Genomic DNA, 18,537 nt, shown 5'->3' with positions numbered 1-18,537 from the left:
ACCTCATCGATATTCCAACAGAAAATTCTGTTAGCATTAACTCAAAAATGTATATTAAATCCCATTACTTCTCATAATCTCCACTGCTATTACCTTAATCCATGTCATAATGGTCTCTCTATTCTGTCTAAATGAAACAGACCCAAGTAATCTCCCTACTTCTACTCTTACCCCTACCCTACAGCCTCTTTATTACGGAGCAGCTGGAGTAAACTTTCTAAACCATAAATTAAATCACGTCATTCTCTTGCTTTAAATTCTTTCAATATTTCCCAGTACTCTTAGACACTCACTGGTCACTACCAATAATGATCTAACCTTCAAGTATGACGAGCTCATCCACTGAGGGGCTTATACACTTGCTGTTCCTTCTGCTTGGAACACCTGTCTTCCAGATATCCACCTGACTACCTCCTTTCACCATTCAGGTTTCAAATCAAGTATCAGTTCTTTAAATGCTGTCCTCAGTGAACCAGCTAAAGCAGTGCCTCTTCTGGAGCCCATCACCCTCCATTTGATTACATTCTACAAAATCTGCATCAAAGCACTCATTTATAAGTTCCTGGAATTGTTTTAGTTATATTAGTTTACATATTTACAGTTGGTTTCTTGCCCGTCTTTCACTAAATGTAAGCTCCTTGAGAATGAGAGTCTTGTCAGTCAAATTTATTGTGCACGAATGCCACCTAAAGTATGGGGGAGGGTCAATAAATATTTGTTGATACATTTTTTCTGATTATGTCTTCAAATTCACAAAATCTAATACACAGGAAGTGCTCAATAATTGCTTAGCGAATGAAAGCAATTTGCTAACTGGAAAAGTTTCCATTATGCTCCTCCTTTCATAACCAATTTCAATGAGAAGTATAAATTCCCCAAAGCTAAATTCATACTTACTACTGAGCAATGGCTAGTTGATGATGATTCATTCTTCTCTGGTAGCAGCAATAGTGATTTCATATTTTCACTGTCTGTACAATCCACAGGTCGCAGACCAAATATGTTACTGGTAAAATAAGTACAGATGGGTGTAAGTAAATAAAATGTGTGACTCGATTCTTAACTAAATGGATGCACTAGCAAAACATTTTTTTTTAAATTCTTTAATAATACACAATTTTTACTAAAACAAATGACTCAATTCACACAAAGCAAAAGGATCAAGTATCACAAGCTGCTGAATTCAATGGAAAAAAAAGAGGTAGAATTTTAATTTGAAACCAGACTGTGTAACAGGGGGGACATTTAGTTGAATATATTGATACCTACACATGAATTTTTTCACAACTCTGTACGCTTCTGTATTCACATTCGTATATTAAAATATAGCTTCATAATTATTAATCACTATGTGTGAGGTGCTTTCAAATGCAAATAAAAATCATTTACTGTAGCAATTATAGGCTCTATCGTTTATATAAACAGATACAAAAATTAGATAAAATTCACAGGATAGGCATTTAGATCCACTGGAAGGAAAACTAATGCCACATGACAAACAATTTAATAAAGTAGTGATCAGGGCAATTTTAAGTTAATTTTAATATGTATGTACACTATAATCTATCATAGTCACAGTCATCACACAACAAACTGCAGCAGTTCGGAGAACAAGTTGATGCAGATTTCTCGCCATGCACTAATTCACAAGACAGAATATTACACAGAAACTTTAGAGACACAGTATCACTCTGTTATTTCTTAGATGGGAAAACAGACAGAAAGGTTCCAATGACTAGATTTAATGTCATGTTTTCTTTGTTCGTTACAGTAATATTCAATATTGCCTATTATTACTCTTTTAATTATAAATTGCTAAAACCATACAACTTTTGCTAACAATTCTACTTCTTTGCATGTGGTTTCAAAATGATTTTAATATACTGTATTATGGCACAAAGTTTTCTAAAATGAGCATTTCTTTTACGGTTTCTAAGATTATGGTATATTTATATAATTAATGGCCATTAAAGTTTTAGTGAAAATGCAAGGTGTTAAACAGGATATAAAATTTTAGGTAAACATGGTATATTACCAGTTTTTCAAATTGTATGTATAGAAAAATATCTGGGAAAAAACCTAGTGAAACACTGGGGAAGAGAAAGGAGGAAGGGACCAACTCAGTCTTATGCTCAATGAAGGGCACAGAGATAAGAGACACATAGATGAGAGATAGAAGCACCTAATGAGTTTAGAGATAAGGTTATTAATAACCTTGGAGAAGGCTGTTTTGATGACATAGTAAGAAAAGAAAGCTAGCAGATTAAGAAAATAAATGAAACACAGCAAATGTTTCTCTAAATGACCGATTTTACTACTATCAGGTTTAGTCACTCTTTCTTCTTGAGACAGTGCTGGGTAAACACTGATAAACTTGCATTCCCAGATACCCCTTTATGCCCAGGTCCGATAATGTATAACTTTCCTCTGGCAACAGTCTTTCTCCAGCCCAGGTATAATTATAACCAATTATATTTCAGCTTCCTGATTTACAACAAAGTGACACAAGTCATTGTGCTGGAATTTAGATCTTGCCAAATTCCCATATATTTAAAGCAAACAATTTCAGCTTATTTCAAAAGGTAGCTGACCTCATCAATATACTTAATATTTCTTCATTTCATTCTCTAAATTATTATGCCCACGTAAAAATACACAATCTCCTCAAACGTACTCTATAAGTATGAAAATCAAAAAAACGAATGAGTTAAAGAACCAAAATTCTAAGCCTTAAACCACCAAATGCAAAATAAACAGCAAAAAAAAATGTCACAATGTACGTCATCAAAGATCACTGCACACATAAGGACTTTTTAACAAAGACTAACGTAGATTTTTACACTTCAAAGAAATAAAATTTAAGGGCTCAATTGCATGCACTTTAAGGCACAGTAACTGTAGCATACTTATTTTACACAAATAAAGTCCACTATAACATGACAAAAATAGTAATGAAAGTACCATGCCCATCAGCTAGTGAGGACTTTAAACCAAAAAATAATAAGACAATGGTCTTGTAAGATGTTTTTACTTTCTAAAGAACTACATCATAAAACGATTAGTAGGATTCTAATTTACATTTAAAGTATTTATTACACAAAGCTTACTATCTCATATGGTCTTTAAACATGTGGTTTCTCCACTTAGAATAGAGACAGCTTCTGCTTATACGCAATTCACTAAACCCTTAGTCCTCCTGCATTGCTAATGAACTGGAGAATGGCATATAACTAATGCTAGGTTGAAAGATAATCAGTTAAACCTCAGCCTAGCATCAAGGGAGATGGAGCCTATTAAATCCTGTCATTTAAATTCGCTTTGTCATGGACCACTGAAATTAAGAATTATATACAAGACTGTATGTGACTTCTTCGGAAAAATATAGCAAGAGAAGGTAGGGTATGTAAGATTTCTTCTTTATTATGAGAGCACAAAAAAGTCATATAACTATTTTTCCCATAATGATATATTTGAATGGACTAACAATTTGCTTACAGACCTTATGTAAAAAATCAGTTTAAATGCACATAATTAGATTCTTTTTTTAGAAAATAGGGAATATATGGAAGAAAGTCACATGTTGTCACATGCATAAAGGACTATCATTTATTAACTGAAGAACTGATAAATCGGTTATTCTCTATCACTACACAGGGAAATAGATTTTTTTTTTTTTTTAGAATAACCAACACCATGGACTCAGGATAAACATAAATAATTTCATTCGCTACTTTATTAGAATGAGTTACCAAGGGAACTTATAGAATGATTTTTTTCTAAATGTTTTTAAATATAGCACATATTGTATTTTCTGACATACTTTAACCTAAAGTCTTAACACTTACACTAGGTATTTTGTAGAGATATGTAAGACTTTGAAAATATTATCCTTGCCTATAATCTTACCGAGGACAAATACTCAATGGATAAGTATAAAACTGATGAAATATAAACCAAAGCACAAAATAATGAGGTGAAATGGGAGATGGAGTCCAAACAAAGTAAAGGATACACAATAGCAAACAAAATAACCTTGAACCCAGGATTAGAAACCAGTATTTGGCAAATGAGTGTGAAAGGTCTGTGGAGGGAATAAAAAACATGATTGTTGAAATGGGTGTTAATAATGGAAGAAAGCCTTCTAGCAAGGCTGAAGAGTCTAATCACTGTATGCTCAGGTATAGGAGCCAAATACAATATGGAAAATTAATGAAGTAAGCAGGCATAAAGCAAAGGATGTTAGAGACAAAGTATGTAGCTGTGAAAATGGAAAGGCACAAGTGTCTGCCAGTTAAACTACATAGGTTAATTTAACACCAATATAACTAAGGCTATTTTCAGAATGCAGAAAAACATTAACATTGTCACTGAATTTACATGTAGCGTCTGATAGGATATTAATACCTTTCATATATACCACTTTTGACAGTTCAGTTCTCTTAATGTCCTATTGAAAAAGTCTCTTGTAATTCAGTGAATTTCAAATGATCACATATAGATAACATTTTATACTAAATCCTAAAAACAGTATTTTTCTGATTATTAAAACATTTTACATGATCACTAACCAATAAGATACCTTTTTGATTCTAAAAGTTATTTTCTGTTCCTTCACAACATAGTATATCGGCAAATTTTACCAGTATTTTCCCTCTCTTATTACTGCTCTATTCCTTTAGTTGTGATTTTAAATCATAATTTTTGAAAATGTTTCATATAAAACTTTTAATGATATGACTGAAGATTTTAAGTTAACTTTAAAACCTTGACAGGATCTAAGTGTTCATAAGTTAATGCATTTTCACCATTGAAAGCTACTAAGAAATGCTGGAAAATCATTGCAAAATAGATTTTGTGTAAAAATAGATGTATGCATTAATATACATTTATGTAACATACATACACCAGAACTAGCAATAATCATTTAATTGTTATTTAACACACAGAATGAGTACATGTGTATATACATGTCGAGGGAAGTTACAAACATCATTTGGTAATCAGCTTGGCAAAAATTCATTCAACAAGTACCTCTAAGAACCCTTTTAGTTACTGAAGAACAAATGAGATAAAAGGTAGTTTCTGTTCTCACAGAACTCAGTGGGACAAAGCAGAGGGAAACAAATAGGAAGGACTTAAGTCTAGTAAAACTTTCCAGATGTGAAAGGAGAAGGAAAAGAAAGGGTACAGAGGTAGAATAAGGGTCTCTCAGAGAGAGGAGAGCATGTGCAAAGGCCTTGGAGCAAGCTAGTGTGGCAAATTAGAATCACCAAAAAAAAAAAAACTCAAAAGAGAAGAGCAAGAAAGAAACAGGAAAAAGAGGGAGGGTGGGAAGGAGAGAGAGGGAGGGAGCGGGAATGTGGAGGGGAAGGGGAGAGAGGGAGAAACGGAGGGAGGGAGGGGAGGGAGAGAGAAGGCACAGGAATGTAGGCTGTGGCCAGATCACGTATGAACAAAAGGGTGGTGTTAAAGAGTTGGACTTTATTCTAAGGACGAGAACCTTGAACAGCCAGCTCCTTGAATGGTTGTAAGCAGGAGAGATGGCACCAATATAGCAATGGTAATTAAGAGCTGGAGTTACAGAATCAAACTGCCTAAATTTAGATTCCAGCTCTGCCACTCAAGAGTTGTGTGGCTTTAGAAGATCTACTTAACCTCTTGAGCCTGTTTCTTCATCTGTAAAATAGAGATAACAATACAACTATTAACATTCTTAGATTCGCATTTTTGAAAGAGAGATACAGAATGAAAACAAGGGAACATAAGTTACATCTGTAATATTAACCTTTACGTTTATTTCCCCCAATTTTATCATATATTTCATGCATGTTTACTAAGAAAAATTATAGAAGCCTGTTTTCTTAACGACATTAAAATAGGAAGAGATTTTCATTTTCCTGTATGGTACAATCTAAAGATAAAGAAGGCTCTAAAAATCCTTTTCCTCATTAGGTTTCTTTTTGATCACTAAGATTGATGAAAGTAAGTACTTATTGAGCAGTCAAACTACAGTAGTTAACATTTCAGCATCAGGCAGAGTTCAGAAAACAGTGTAACCCATTAACGCCCTTTTCTCCTTAAGAATGATATAATAGACACCTGCCTATAAATGTGCCTGTGGTGAGTTGCACCACTATTAAAAGGGAGTAAGAGAGACAGGAAAATTTAAACTTATACTTGCATAGACAGATCACTCAATCCCGAACACATGAGCAAAAGGCATTTTTACTAATGCTAAACTTATCACGACGGACAGGAGACAGTCCATGAATGAAATCCTTTATGAACAACCATGAAATTGCAGAATATAGATTTTAATTTTTCAAGTCATTTGGCTTGCTGTGAAGCAGGAAAGCACAGAAATTCAAAAGAGCAACTTGTTTTTTTTTTAAGCGATAAAACACAAATTAGCTCTGTTGTAGGAGATTAATTCTTTTAAAAAATTAAGTAGGGCAACGGGGCAATTAATAGGTCCAACGGTCTATACAATATTTTCTAATTTAGAATTCTACATCCTACCAAGAAAACTTGTCAATAGCAGACCTAGTACCAAATCCTAAACTCTATATATGTTTAAAAAAAAAAAAAAAAGCATATGATTTTCTCCCATACACTCTCAAAATAAAATGGTTATAATATAACTGGAAGAGCTTTTCTTAAGTCCACGTTGGGGTGTACAAAAGGCAGTGGGGAAGAAGGACCGCCAATGAAGTTTTGAACAGTTATCAACACAAATATTCTCAGGCAACAAGGACGTATAGAAGATATAAACCTTATTCTCATTATCTGAAGTTAAAATAGAACTAATTTTCCCTCTTGGATCATGGACTCTTATTTGAGCTCACTAGAGGTAAATCCTCATGCAAAACACAAATCAAAGTTAAATGAATTAAAACTATATTCAAATGCAAGATGCACTTAAAAAATGCCAGTTTGCACAGCAAAGTTCAAAGAACATAATAAAGTATTCGAAGTAAAATGTGACTTGAAAATAACCAGGAAGGCATTAGAATGTTAAAATTACACCAAAATAAAAGATAAATTCTCAAGTAGATATATGACTCTCTAGTGTATGCATATTCCCTCCATAATCATAAACATTTAGGGTCCAAACCCCATGCGGCAGAGAAATTCATCACTGTAGATGACATACAGATTCTATGGGAAAAAGTAGAGTTAGAAGACTTCACTGATGAACCTATGAAAGGTCCCTATGTTTTTTAAATTAAATAATGAAGATGGCAAATAAAGAGTATCATTATTTCAAATTAGTACTGTTTGTGGTTAATTCCTAGTTATCATGCCTTGCCTTATAAGGTTTCAAGATTTCTCTCCACCGGTATTCAATAAGATGTTTTTAAATTCACTTGGCTTTGCAATAGATAATATTCCATTCTTTCCTTTCCTTTCACACACCTAGTCTTCCATAATCATTCAATGCCTAATTAGGTTACTGAGTCGTTGACCTTCCCTACTCCCTGGGCTACAAAATGGCTCTCCATTACCTTTACACTTTATAAATTATTACTGAAAAGATAGTTCTTGAGCCTTCTCTCTAATATTTTAAGTTATGTGGTCTTAGCAACATTCATGACATCTTAATAACAAAACATATCTGAATACAGAACTTTCAACGTGGATCCCTTAGCCTTCATTTACATGCTTTCCTCTCTTCTAAAGACATCCAAGAATAACTCAAAGGATGTATTTTCTTTGTCCCAGGTTTTCTTCTCTCATCCGAAGCTAAGTCACAAAAATCTTTATTCCTATCTGTAAGTTTGCTTTACCCCCAATTAACATAATTCAAACTAAAATTCTACAGTAGCAGAAAAAGTGTAAAGTCAATCAAAATATACCAAATGTTGAGTGAGGAGAATGTCTTACATTTCACGTGAGGACATAGATCTTTCATCAAACACATTTTAATAAGGAACTCCATTAACCATCACTTCCTTATACTACAGTACAACTGAAATTAATTGATATGATGCTGGCCTACAGGACTACTTTAGCTTAGGAGCCCTGAAGCATGTGGAAACAGAGTATTTTTTAGCATTCAATACAAAGAAACTATCATAACATTTAACTAAAAAATATATATGTATATTTTTAACAACAACAACAAAAATATTTATATTTATATATATATATATATATATATATATAAATAAAGGATTTATATAAAGGAAGGCCTGAAGCTTTATGCATTTAAGATACTCTGACACACATGTGGACAATATGCTAGGAATGGTGTTTCCTCACAGACCCTGCCCCACTGGTGCGCCCTATGCTAAGCAGCGGTGAGCGGATCTTCCTGCGCATCCTCCTAAAACTCACAGCCTCAGATAAAACTGCAAAACAGATACACTGTTTCTATAGTCCATAGGGGCTATGTAAGAATAAACTTAATGACATAACAAAAAGTCCCCCCAGCTCTTAGAACATGTATTCTACTATTAATACATTAGTATTTCCGAATGCTAACTACTATTAACAAAATTGAAGAGATCACCAAATATTTAATATGCAACTATCAAAACAGATCAATGTTCTACCAGGTGAGGGGGAGATGTTTATTTCTGAAAGATACTCCATTTGTGTTCCAGGACCAGAGAAGGTAGAAAGTATCCTGATTACCTTAAAAAAGCTATGAGTATAATTTTAATATCAAAATCCGAGGGCAAAAAATTAAAGATAAAACCACATTCTAACTCTAACTTATAATTATAGCTGCAAAAGTCTTAAACAGAGTTCTAGTAAGCTAATGTAAAGTATTCCTTTTAAGAATAACATACTACACGAAGTCAGGTCCACCCTAGGAATGGAATAAGGTTTGGTATTTAAAAATTCATCAGTGACATCAACAGGCAAAAAGTTTAAGATCATCTCAGTATAAAATGAAAATCATTAATAAAAGAAAATATAGTCTTGTTATAAAATAGTAAAATAACTGGGAGAAAGATCTTTATTTTTAACATTGATTTTAATATTAACTGTAGGTTTACAGTCAATGAGAATAAATAATGAGAATAAAACAAACATGCCAACTATCACCATTAATTTATAATATTGTTCTGGAAAGTATGACAAATGCAGTAATAAATGATAATTAGATCCTCAGAATTAGGGGTTGGCTAGATATAAGAGATATGTACTAAAATTAACAGATTTCCTATACATCAAGAATAACAAGTTGTATTTATGAACAAAACATCCAGTTCACCCGGACAAAACAAGAATCACATGCCTAAAATAACCTCAGTAAATAGTCTGGTGCATGTATATACACATATATAAAATAGATTTAAAACTATACTAAGCTATATAACAGGACTTAAATTAATGGAGAAACATACCATGGTCCTTAGTGAGAAATCAATTTTATTAATCCACTACAACCTATACACTTACCAATTTCAATTGAAACTCTAACAAGATATTTTTGAAACTTAACAAAGTAAATCAAACTTCATGTGAAGAAATAAATTGATAAAAACAGCTAATTCCCCTCTCTACACACCACTGCTATGTTACTACTTTAATTCAGACTCTCATTCTTCCCCTTGATTATTGGACACACCTGTTCACTGAGCTCCCTGCCCGGGACGGAAGAGGAAGTTTCCAATTTAAAATTTGAACACAAGGTCTTTCGCTGTCTCTGCCTACCTTCTCTGGCCTTATCTCATCATCCTCCTCCCTTTCATTCCAGGTTTATATCACTAACAAAAGCTCCTAGAACTGAATGAACAAGCAGTCTGGCCTTAGTGTACCTTAGTACCCATCATCATCTCTTTCTGTAAAGCCCATCCTTTCCTCCTACCCTTCAAAATTCAGCTTGAGTGTGTCTTCTTCCAGAAAGCCTTTCATGACCTCCTCTAGTCGTAATTATAGCCCCTACTCTAAACTTCCACAGAATCTTGGGCACTGAACTATGAAGGCATATATCACGCTGTTCTATCATCAGTAATATAACTGGCTGTTCACTCCTACCAAAATATAAGCAGCAGATAAAACAAGTGGGGAGATAATGAAGTAAAGGGAGTAATGGAATGTAGAGATTATGAGAAAACATAACAGGATTTTATTGGAGACCAGAGAAGGAAGGCATCTACGTTAAAAAAAAAAAAAAAAGGACCTCAACCTTGAAGTGATAAAGAAGGCTGCCAAAATGTCTGTTCTAGAGCTAAAGGACACCATTCAGAAGCAGAACAAGCAAAAGGACCCTACTTATCTACAACTTCAATTAGTCAAAGTACCAAGCCCTAAAGAAGGAAAGACAATAAGTTTTGCCCTTTCTGGTTCTTACCTTCTTCTAGGGATGGGAAGAATCTAGTCCTGGTTATTGAGAAGAGTTCCATCAAAAGTAAAAGAGATATAATAAGCAGAGAAAAAAAGAAAGAAAAAAATATGCTTGCCAACTCAGATTCCAGAGCCTGATATATTAATGGCTTAAAAAAAAAAAATTTTTCAGGCAAAAAAAGAATAGTAAGAACCCCATGTAGTCCCCACACTCTGCTTCCCATGCTTCCCTTAAGAAATGGAGGAAGGCACAGGAATGAATTTTATCTACTCTCACCCGTCAGTACTTCTCTCTAGAAAGACAATATATAGAACAACGGCAGAAAGACGGTAAAAGTGTCAAGGCTCTAGGAATTACTTTGAGTAGCCACGATCCCACAGAAGGTAACATACTATGGATGATCAATTGGGCAAGAGACTAAATTTTGCCAGGGAGCACACGTCATTTACTCTCACATCTACCAGGAGCCAGTTCTACCACCTTAGAAAACGTGCCACTTACGGACACTTGGTTTTAGACATTCTCTTCACACCTACAATGAGACTGGGAGTACAAGAAACAAATTCCTATTTTCATCTCATCTGACCCTTTATCAAAAAAGAGGAAAAAATGAACCATCCTTCCATGCACTCAAACACCTACTAATTCACTCTACAAATGAAATGTGGGCACAGACTGTTAGGCACGTGGCAGGGCCTAGGAGAGCAGGCGTGATCCCTGGTACATAGGCTGTACGATTGAATGAGAAGATAATAAGAAACAGAGATACTACTAAAGTTCTGTGATTGGGAGGAAGCACCAACTACAGACAAAGGAATCAGGACAGGTCGCCAAAAGGAAATGGTATCGAAGATAAAACTTCAAAAATGAGAAACTGGCCACCAAAAATGAGTATGGAAATAAAAATTGAGAAAGGCTGGTGCAAAAGATGTGTGAAGGAAAGGCAGACAACAAGAACTGTGGAAAGACAAGGCTGAAGAGGTAAGTAGAGCCAGACTGTTCAGAGCCTACAGATCATGTTTTGAAATTTGACTTTTATTTTCAAAACCTTAAGAGATGCCAATGAAGTGTTTTAAGCAAATAAGTGCTCTGGCCAGACTTGTAATTTTTGAAAGCCCTTGGGCTGCAACATGAAAAGTAACCTGAAAAGAAGACCAGTTAGGAAATGGTGAAGCCAATCAGGTGAACGAACAACTATTATAAAAGAAAACAGAAAGCAAAAGATACAGAAAATACTTAAGCATCATGACCAATAGTCTGGAAAAAGAATAACGATGTTTAAAATTAAAAACAGCTACACAATTATACCCTAGATTAAATCAACCCCTGCCATTGCCCTGTAATTGCCTTACTATCCTTTATCCAACATCATTCAACTTCTTAACCAAATAAACCCTCCTTCCCCACTGTTCTAAATATATCAACCAGTTGTCCAGAATGGTAGCCACCTGACATACACGGTTATTTAAATTAAAATAAAATATATGTTAAACTTTAGTTCCTCAATAGCAACAGATAGCTAGTGGCTACTGAGAACCCAGCACTCAGTAGACTTCCCTTACTGCAAAAAGGTCTGTGGAACAGTGTTGGGCTTTAGATATAACTAAGTCTGCCATGTTACTAGGTAAGCCTATTTAAAACAACACATCTATCTGAGAAGGCACCTGTGAAGGCAGACTCACTCACTGTCTCATGCCCACATCATATATATTAATAACCTTCGGTGTAGTGAAGAATTATGGTTACAAACCACAAGACAGGCTCTATGTTTTGGCTCATTAATCCTCACTATGCTCCAAAGAAATAGAAAAGCAGCAGGCATCACCCATGTTTTATAGGTGAGGACACCAAGGCACAGAAATTAACCTGCCTGAGGCTATAAAGTCAATAATGGAGTCACAAATAAAAGTTGGATTCCCTAACGCCCTGACCAGTGCCCTATTCATTAAAGTAGTCATGGCTGATTTAAGGACCTAAGAATAGAAACTATTCAGTTTCACCTGACCCTTGGAACAATTTACTTATCAAATGGCTTGCTATACCCACAGCAGGGACATATTTGTTAGGTCCGTAGATATACATGGACCTAATGTAATGTGTGTGATGTAAAAAAGCAGAAAAATTAAAAAATATATGTATCCCCTGAGTTTGCCTCAATTATCTTATCACATATGATAGGAAATAAAGGATATTAAACACACTTACTAAAACTAACAGCATCAAGGTATAGTACATTCCTCCATTATTAATCTGTTTTTCAATTGTGTTATAGGGTTACATATAAAAAATTACAACCTAAAAAAAAAAAAAATTATTACCTAGAAGCTCTGCATTTTGTAATTCTTATTTGCCTCTGTAATCAGAGTAAGGCTGACTTTTTGTGTGGCTCTTTCCAAATCTACAGAAGCAATAGGGATGCAGAGAGGCAATTCTTGTGTTTTTATTTCAACTACCTTATTAACTGAAAAGAGTAAAATCATATATAAGGAGACATGAACTAAGTTACAGATTAAAGATATAAAATCCACTATAGCATTTGCTTGACATTCTTTACAATAACAATTTTAAAATTCAGCCACCAGCATTCACTAATGCTTCTCTGTGCCCTGACACTGCAAAACAATTTACCCAGAGCTTCATTTGAATGATGTGAAAAATCTAAGAAATAATTTGACTGCCCTAACATTTGAATTCTGATATATTTTAACTGCTGTTATACTAAATATGCAGAAAAACACAGAAAAGGAATGGCATATTTAAGAATCCTCAAGTATTGGAAAGCACATAAGTTATTTCTACATTTCTAGTTCTTTTCTTAATAAGTATGAATTAATCTACAGAAAATAAAAATTAACTGGATTTGTCCAGAAAGTCAAAGCTTTCAAAATAAATCTGACAACTATTTATGAATTAAAAGAGCATATCTCCCTCAAATATGTATCATAAAGGAAAAGGGCATCAATGCTGATGTTAAATCCAGAATGGTCACATCTAACTCCAGTTGTGAAAAAGTAGAGAGCCATCAACTTGAATAATAAAGTCTCTGCTTCATCATAGACCTTGATTCAGGAGTACAAGTCAATGAAAAAGTTTCTACACTGAACTACTTACACAGCGTTCCTGGAGGCTCCATAGGAAAGTAACAACTTGACTATATCCATGTGCCCATTCTTGGCTGCATCGTGGAGTGGTGAGTCGTTCTGATACCCAGTGGTGTTCACCAATGCCTTGTGCTGGAGCAGCAATTCCACTACCTTCAGGTGCCCATGACTGCAGGCCTCATGCTAATTAAGTAAAAAGAAAAGGAGTAAGAAGCGTGATGAGGAAGAACAATAGATAATATCATAAAATCATCCTTTAGAAAAATAAATGTGAATCTTAGTAATTGGTTCTTACCTAAAAGTCATACAGACCGTAAGTTGTTGACAGAGTAAAAGCCACTATTATAATCTTTGTGATATGATACATGGTGATCAAGATCAATGAAATTCATGGATTCATCTGAGCCTTGCATCAAGTGCTCTTTGTTTAGAAGAAAATAGAGCTTAAAGCAATTATAGCTATTAAATTGTTCTATAATAAGAAATTTAAAAGAAGAAAAAAAATTTAGAAAGTATTTAACCAGATTGTGCATAAAATTTGGAATTCTCCAAGGCTGAATAGAATTCACTAAATCAGGTGCTTAGCCATAAGCTAAGTAGTTCACTAGCATATATATATAACCACTCAATAAAGCAAATATCCCAGAATGAGTATGTATAAGACAAGTCTTTCTTATTTGCTGAAGCTACAGATTACTGTACGGCTGGTGTCAATGATAACTGAAATAACACAGAGTAGGTGTTCAAAAAGAACTTACTGAATGAATGTCATAACTGGTAATAATGAAATATTCAAAGATGTCTCACGTGCAAATTTTTCCTTATGTCTAATAAGCTGCTGACAATGCCACCCTGCTGTATTCTAAAGTCTCTGGTATGTGGTATTTTTTAAATGCATCTACTCAACTCATAATAGGTAATACCACACTTTACATTTGTAGGTTTATTTCAAGGAGAAAGGAATCCAAATTAGACATCAGGTCCTCAAAATCACTCACCAACTTTTACTACAATTTGCCTTAGTGGCTTAAAAAAAAGTTAACCTTTCTTTGAAAAGGTTAGCCAGGCCTGTATGTAGAGTCCAAACAAAAAAGAGACTCTGATCCAGACCAAATCCTCTCAGCTTAAAATTTGGCAAGAAGTTATTATTTACAACTTTAAACCTTTTTAATACCTGGCCTAATGAGCATCTCCCAATTCCTGTGAATTTCCCGTCCACAGGATAAGGAAATCCACCTCATCTGCTGACATGTCCTTGGCTGCATTCAAATCATATACTTACTAAAATAATTAGTCTATATGGCATGTGTTCCCATGTATTTGTGCCATTGTTTTCCCAGACTATTCTTCATACTGCATTTTAGTAATAATAAGCAAAAACTTTTAAAAATGATTAATGAAGCAAAGACTTCTACCACCTCTATATATTTGGACAGGGGACATAAGTGAGGCTGTGAGAGATCCTCAGGTAGAATCATTGACTTGTGATACATCCCTAACCAGTTCCTCTGACCTCTCTTTGCTCCACTAAATGTTTCCAATGACATGCAGTGCTGCAGAATGAAGTCATTTGCCGGTTGTGGCAGTTAACCTCTCTGTATATTTGCTAAATTCAGCAATATGGTATAACTGGTTTCCTAATTCTAAAGGTAGTCAGTCAAAAGGTAGCTCACTTCATACCTGTCACAATTGAAAAACTATATGAAAAAATAACCATATTCTCTTATTTGGTGAAAAATATAAATTCTTCAGATTAAGAAGAGTGTATATATGGCAGAGGATGATATATAGACAACTACATAACTATAAACTATAGTAACTATAAAATATAAAGAGAATGGAATGGGAATAAAAAACAAAGAGAAAACTACCAATGGTGTCCATCCAGCATGGTCTTTAACGTTTGGGTCGCTTCCATTTTGTAAAAGGTATTCAACAGAAGGTACGTCGCCCTAGTACAACAAAATAAAAAAATAAAAAGAAATTAAAAATCATCAAGGAAAAAAATTATTGAGATTTTTAAAAGATTCTGCTTCAAGTTAAAATAAAACTTAAATTCTTTCTCTTATGCCTATTGCTCATGAATTAATAAATAAGATATATATGTATGAACTGTTCTGAGGTCATGGAAATCATATGGCCCATCCTTGAATACAGAGTACAAAATCTCTGCTATTAGCAACCCATACCAATATTCATTTCAAAATACCAAATAAAGGACACTAGCCAAAGATCATTTGATCATAATAAAGTTTTTAGAGTCATCATTTTATTTGTGAAAAATATCCTTTTGAACATACATGAAAATGATTTCTGAGTACTGTTTAAAACAAAATTAAAGCTAAGAGAGCTGCTCAGTGAAACCAACGTTAAAACTGCCAAAAACTGCTGTCTTATGGGCTGTTACTCTATTTATCCTTAATATACTTAGTTTATATTTATCTTATTTGCTCAAAGATATTTTTTCCAGGCAGAAGCAAGGCTTATTTTCTCCAAAAATAACTAACGGAGCTTTCTCTGAAAAAGGCTGAATAAAAAATAAATTATCTTTGACAAGTTACTTATGACCATGTCGTGTTTTGTGAAGCACTTCTTTAGGGAGAACGAAATCTCTTTCCTACTCCCAGCCCTGACACTCTTTTGAAATGACTTTTTTTCCTACTGGTTGATAATGTAGAAGTCCCCTCAATACAGTAACATCTGCTTTTGTTTGTTTGTTTGGGGCTACCTTTCAAATCCAGCATATCTTATGATGGTAGCTTACCTAGTGTTCTAAAAACCAAATCCACATGCAACATATATTTTTTATGTTCCTAAATTAACAAAATCACTTTAAATATCCCATGGACCTAAAAAATAAGCATTATATGTTTCAAATCAAAAGCTCTAGTTTAAATAAAAAACACTTTCCACAGTTCCTGAGGGGTGCAAATTCTAGACCTCTAGTACGAGTTAACATGTATTTAGCAGCTTTTGCTCTATATTCAAGCCAGTTCCAAATGAGCTCAGGAACATCTATTAAGACATAATTTTGAATTTTTAAAAACAATCCCATGAATATTGGGGCAGATGAACTACCAGAACCACACACATTCCCAACATGAAAATAAACATAAAATGTATCCAAAAACACTTCTTGAAAATTTCTTCATTCTCATTCTACATGGTAATCACAAAATCATATTCACCTCAAGAAGCCCATAAAATAATATAAACACCATTGTGGAATGGAAGAGTCACATGGGAACAGTCGTCATATAGGAACAGAGTGACAATTTAGAGACTGAAAGCAGAATCTCATAAGGTTGCTAGACTGGTATTCTTTCATATCATCTCTTCATATAATCAAAGATGTCTTCTGTTAACATTCTACTCCTAGACTTCTCTGAAATGTATAGTTGATTTGCAAACTGCTTACTTTTTATACCCAATCTGCTTTCCCTTTCCTAGTACTTAAAAGTTTGTCATATTTTCATCCTACTTTATGTAAATTTAATGGCATGCACATAAATAAAATTATGATAATTAGATAGAATCCATAGTAACTGAGCTTGAACCAATATAAGATTTCCAAAAAATAAATTAACTTCTGCTTCTGATTTCTTTAAATTACTTTCTTCTGTAATAGAATATTTTCTAAGTAATAAGCACTCACTTTTAGATTCCTCACAACTTAAAAAAAATTGAGATATTTTTAAATCGCAGCAAGAAACAAAAATTATCTAAGGAAAGCATTTACCAAGGCTTATAAGAAATTTTAAATGGATTTGGTTATTTTGAAGTAAATAAGGAAGCAAGTACATCACACTGAATTTTCTTATTGCTAAGCTTTCATTTAAAGGAAAGATTCTTCACACATTTGTATATACTATAACAATATAAATTAACTTTCCAAAAACACACACACACACCTTTTTCCTTATTATAAAGGTTAACATTTCCAAAATTTTAACAAACATCTTTATAAAAATAGTACAAAACATTTCAATTAGCACAATAATAACTAGTTACCCCAAATGGTTAAGCTTTTCCACACAAATGAACTGACCAAGTATCTTAAACTTCTCCTTTTAGCAACTAGGTGTCATTAAAAAATATATATCATCTCGAATGGAGTTCTAAAATATATTAAATACTTTCTTGGCTTCTTAGTCAGTTTACTGAATAAACTAATTTCACAGATGATTCTGACAACCTAGTCACTGTGACAATAAATTACTGGTTTCCGAAGGTGGTGGGTGACAGAAGGAAAAAGGAATACTGATTCTGAGAGGCATTCTAGAAATTAAAATCTTGAAAATATCACTGATGCCAGTTTGTTTTTGAGTCTTTTGTTTCTTTTTCAGGAAGCTAGTATGAAGGACACGTAATAATGTGACTTTACACACAATATAACAAGACTGCCTTAAAGATAATGAATTACAAAGTCAAACTCTGAAGGAGAATCCTCATGAGGGATTTTCTCTCTACCCAGAAGATCCTCGTTACCTTTGTTATGTTAAGCACATCATGCCCTGCAAGGTGCCCTCTAAATATTATCTATTATGTCTGCATAACAAATATATCATATGACATGCCAACTTCGAGCCATTCTTGGTATTTCATAATATGTTTGCTACTGTAGCATGAATTATGAGTAATCATTACCACTTTAAGAATCTGTACTAGAGAACTTTGGGGAGGTTTTTCCCAGCCCCAACAAATTATCCAACATAGGTGACATTATAGAGTAATAAATCAAAATTTTCTCTATGTCTAGAGGAATGTCAAATACTAACGTATGTTTTTTCCATTAAATCAGAAAAATAAACAATATAAGTGTTTACCCTAGTTTCTACTTAGGCATAAGGCTTTTTCATAAAATCTCTCATTAATAACAATGTTCTCAGCAGCAATTTATCCACAGGTGACATATATATTCACATAGAAACACAGGGAATAAAGAGCCTAATGGATCTCAACTTATGTTCTGGTTAAATAAGAATATTCACAACATCCCAAACATTGTATGCATGAATAGTCTGTTTGAAATTCTATAATGTAATATAAGTATAAATAAGGTATTCAGGAATAATCCTGTGTAGAATTTGCATTTAAAAGGTGTTGAATGTCCAAAAACTAGTTGGCTGACCAATA

The 18,537-nt window shown here is 33.8% G+C and overlaps 1 protein-coding gene across 1 annotated transcript in view; it reads right to left on the bottom strand.

Moving 5' to 3' along the window:
• The window catches only part of BARD1 (BRCA1 associated RING domain 1), a 70,952-nt gene that overhangs the window by 18,645 nt on the left and 33,770 nt on the right, over nt 1–18,537 (bottom strand). The window contains 3 exon segments of the mRNA XM_006906758.3: nt 898–1,006; nt 13,412–13,584; nt 15,273–15,353. Coding sequence (XP_006906820.3) covers nt 898–1,006; nt 13,412–13,584; nt 15,273–15,353 — 363 coding nt within the window.

Source organism: Pteropus alecto, unplaced genomic scaffold (genome assembly GCF_000325575.1).
Source record: "Pteropus alecto unplaced genomic scaffold, ASM32557v1 scaffold110, whole genome shotgun sequence".
NCBI classification, from domain to species: Eukaryota; Metazoa; Chordata; class Mammalia; order Chiroptera; family Pteropodidae; genus Pteropus; species Pteropus alecto.
This window is presented reverse-complemented; position numbering and strand designations above follow the sequence as displayed.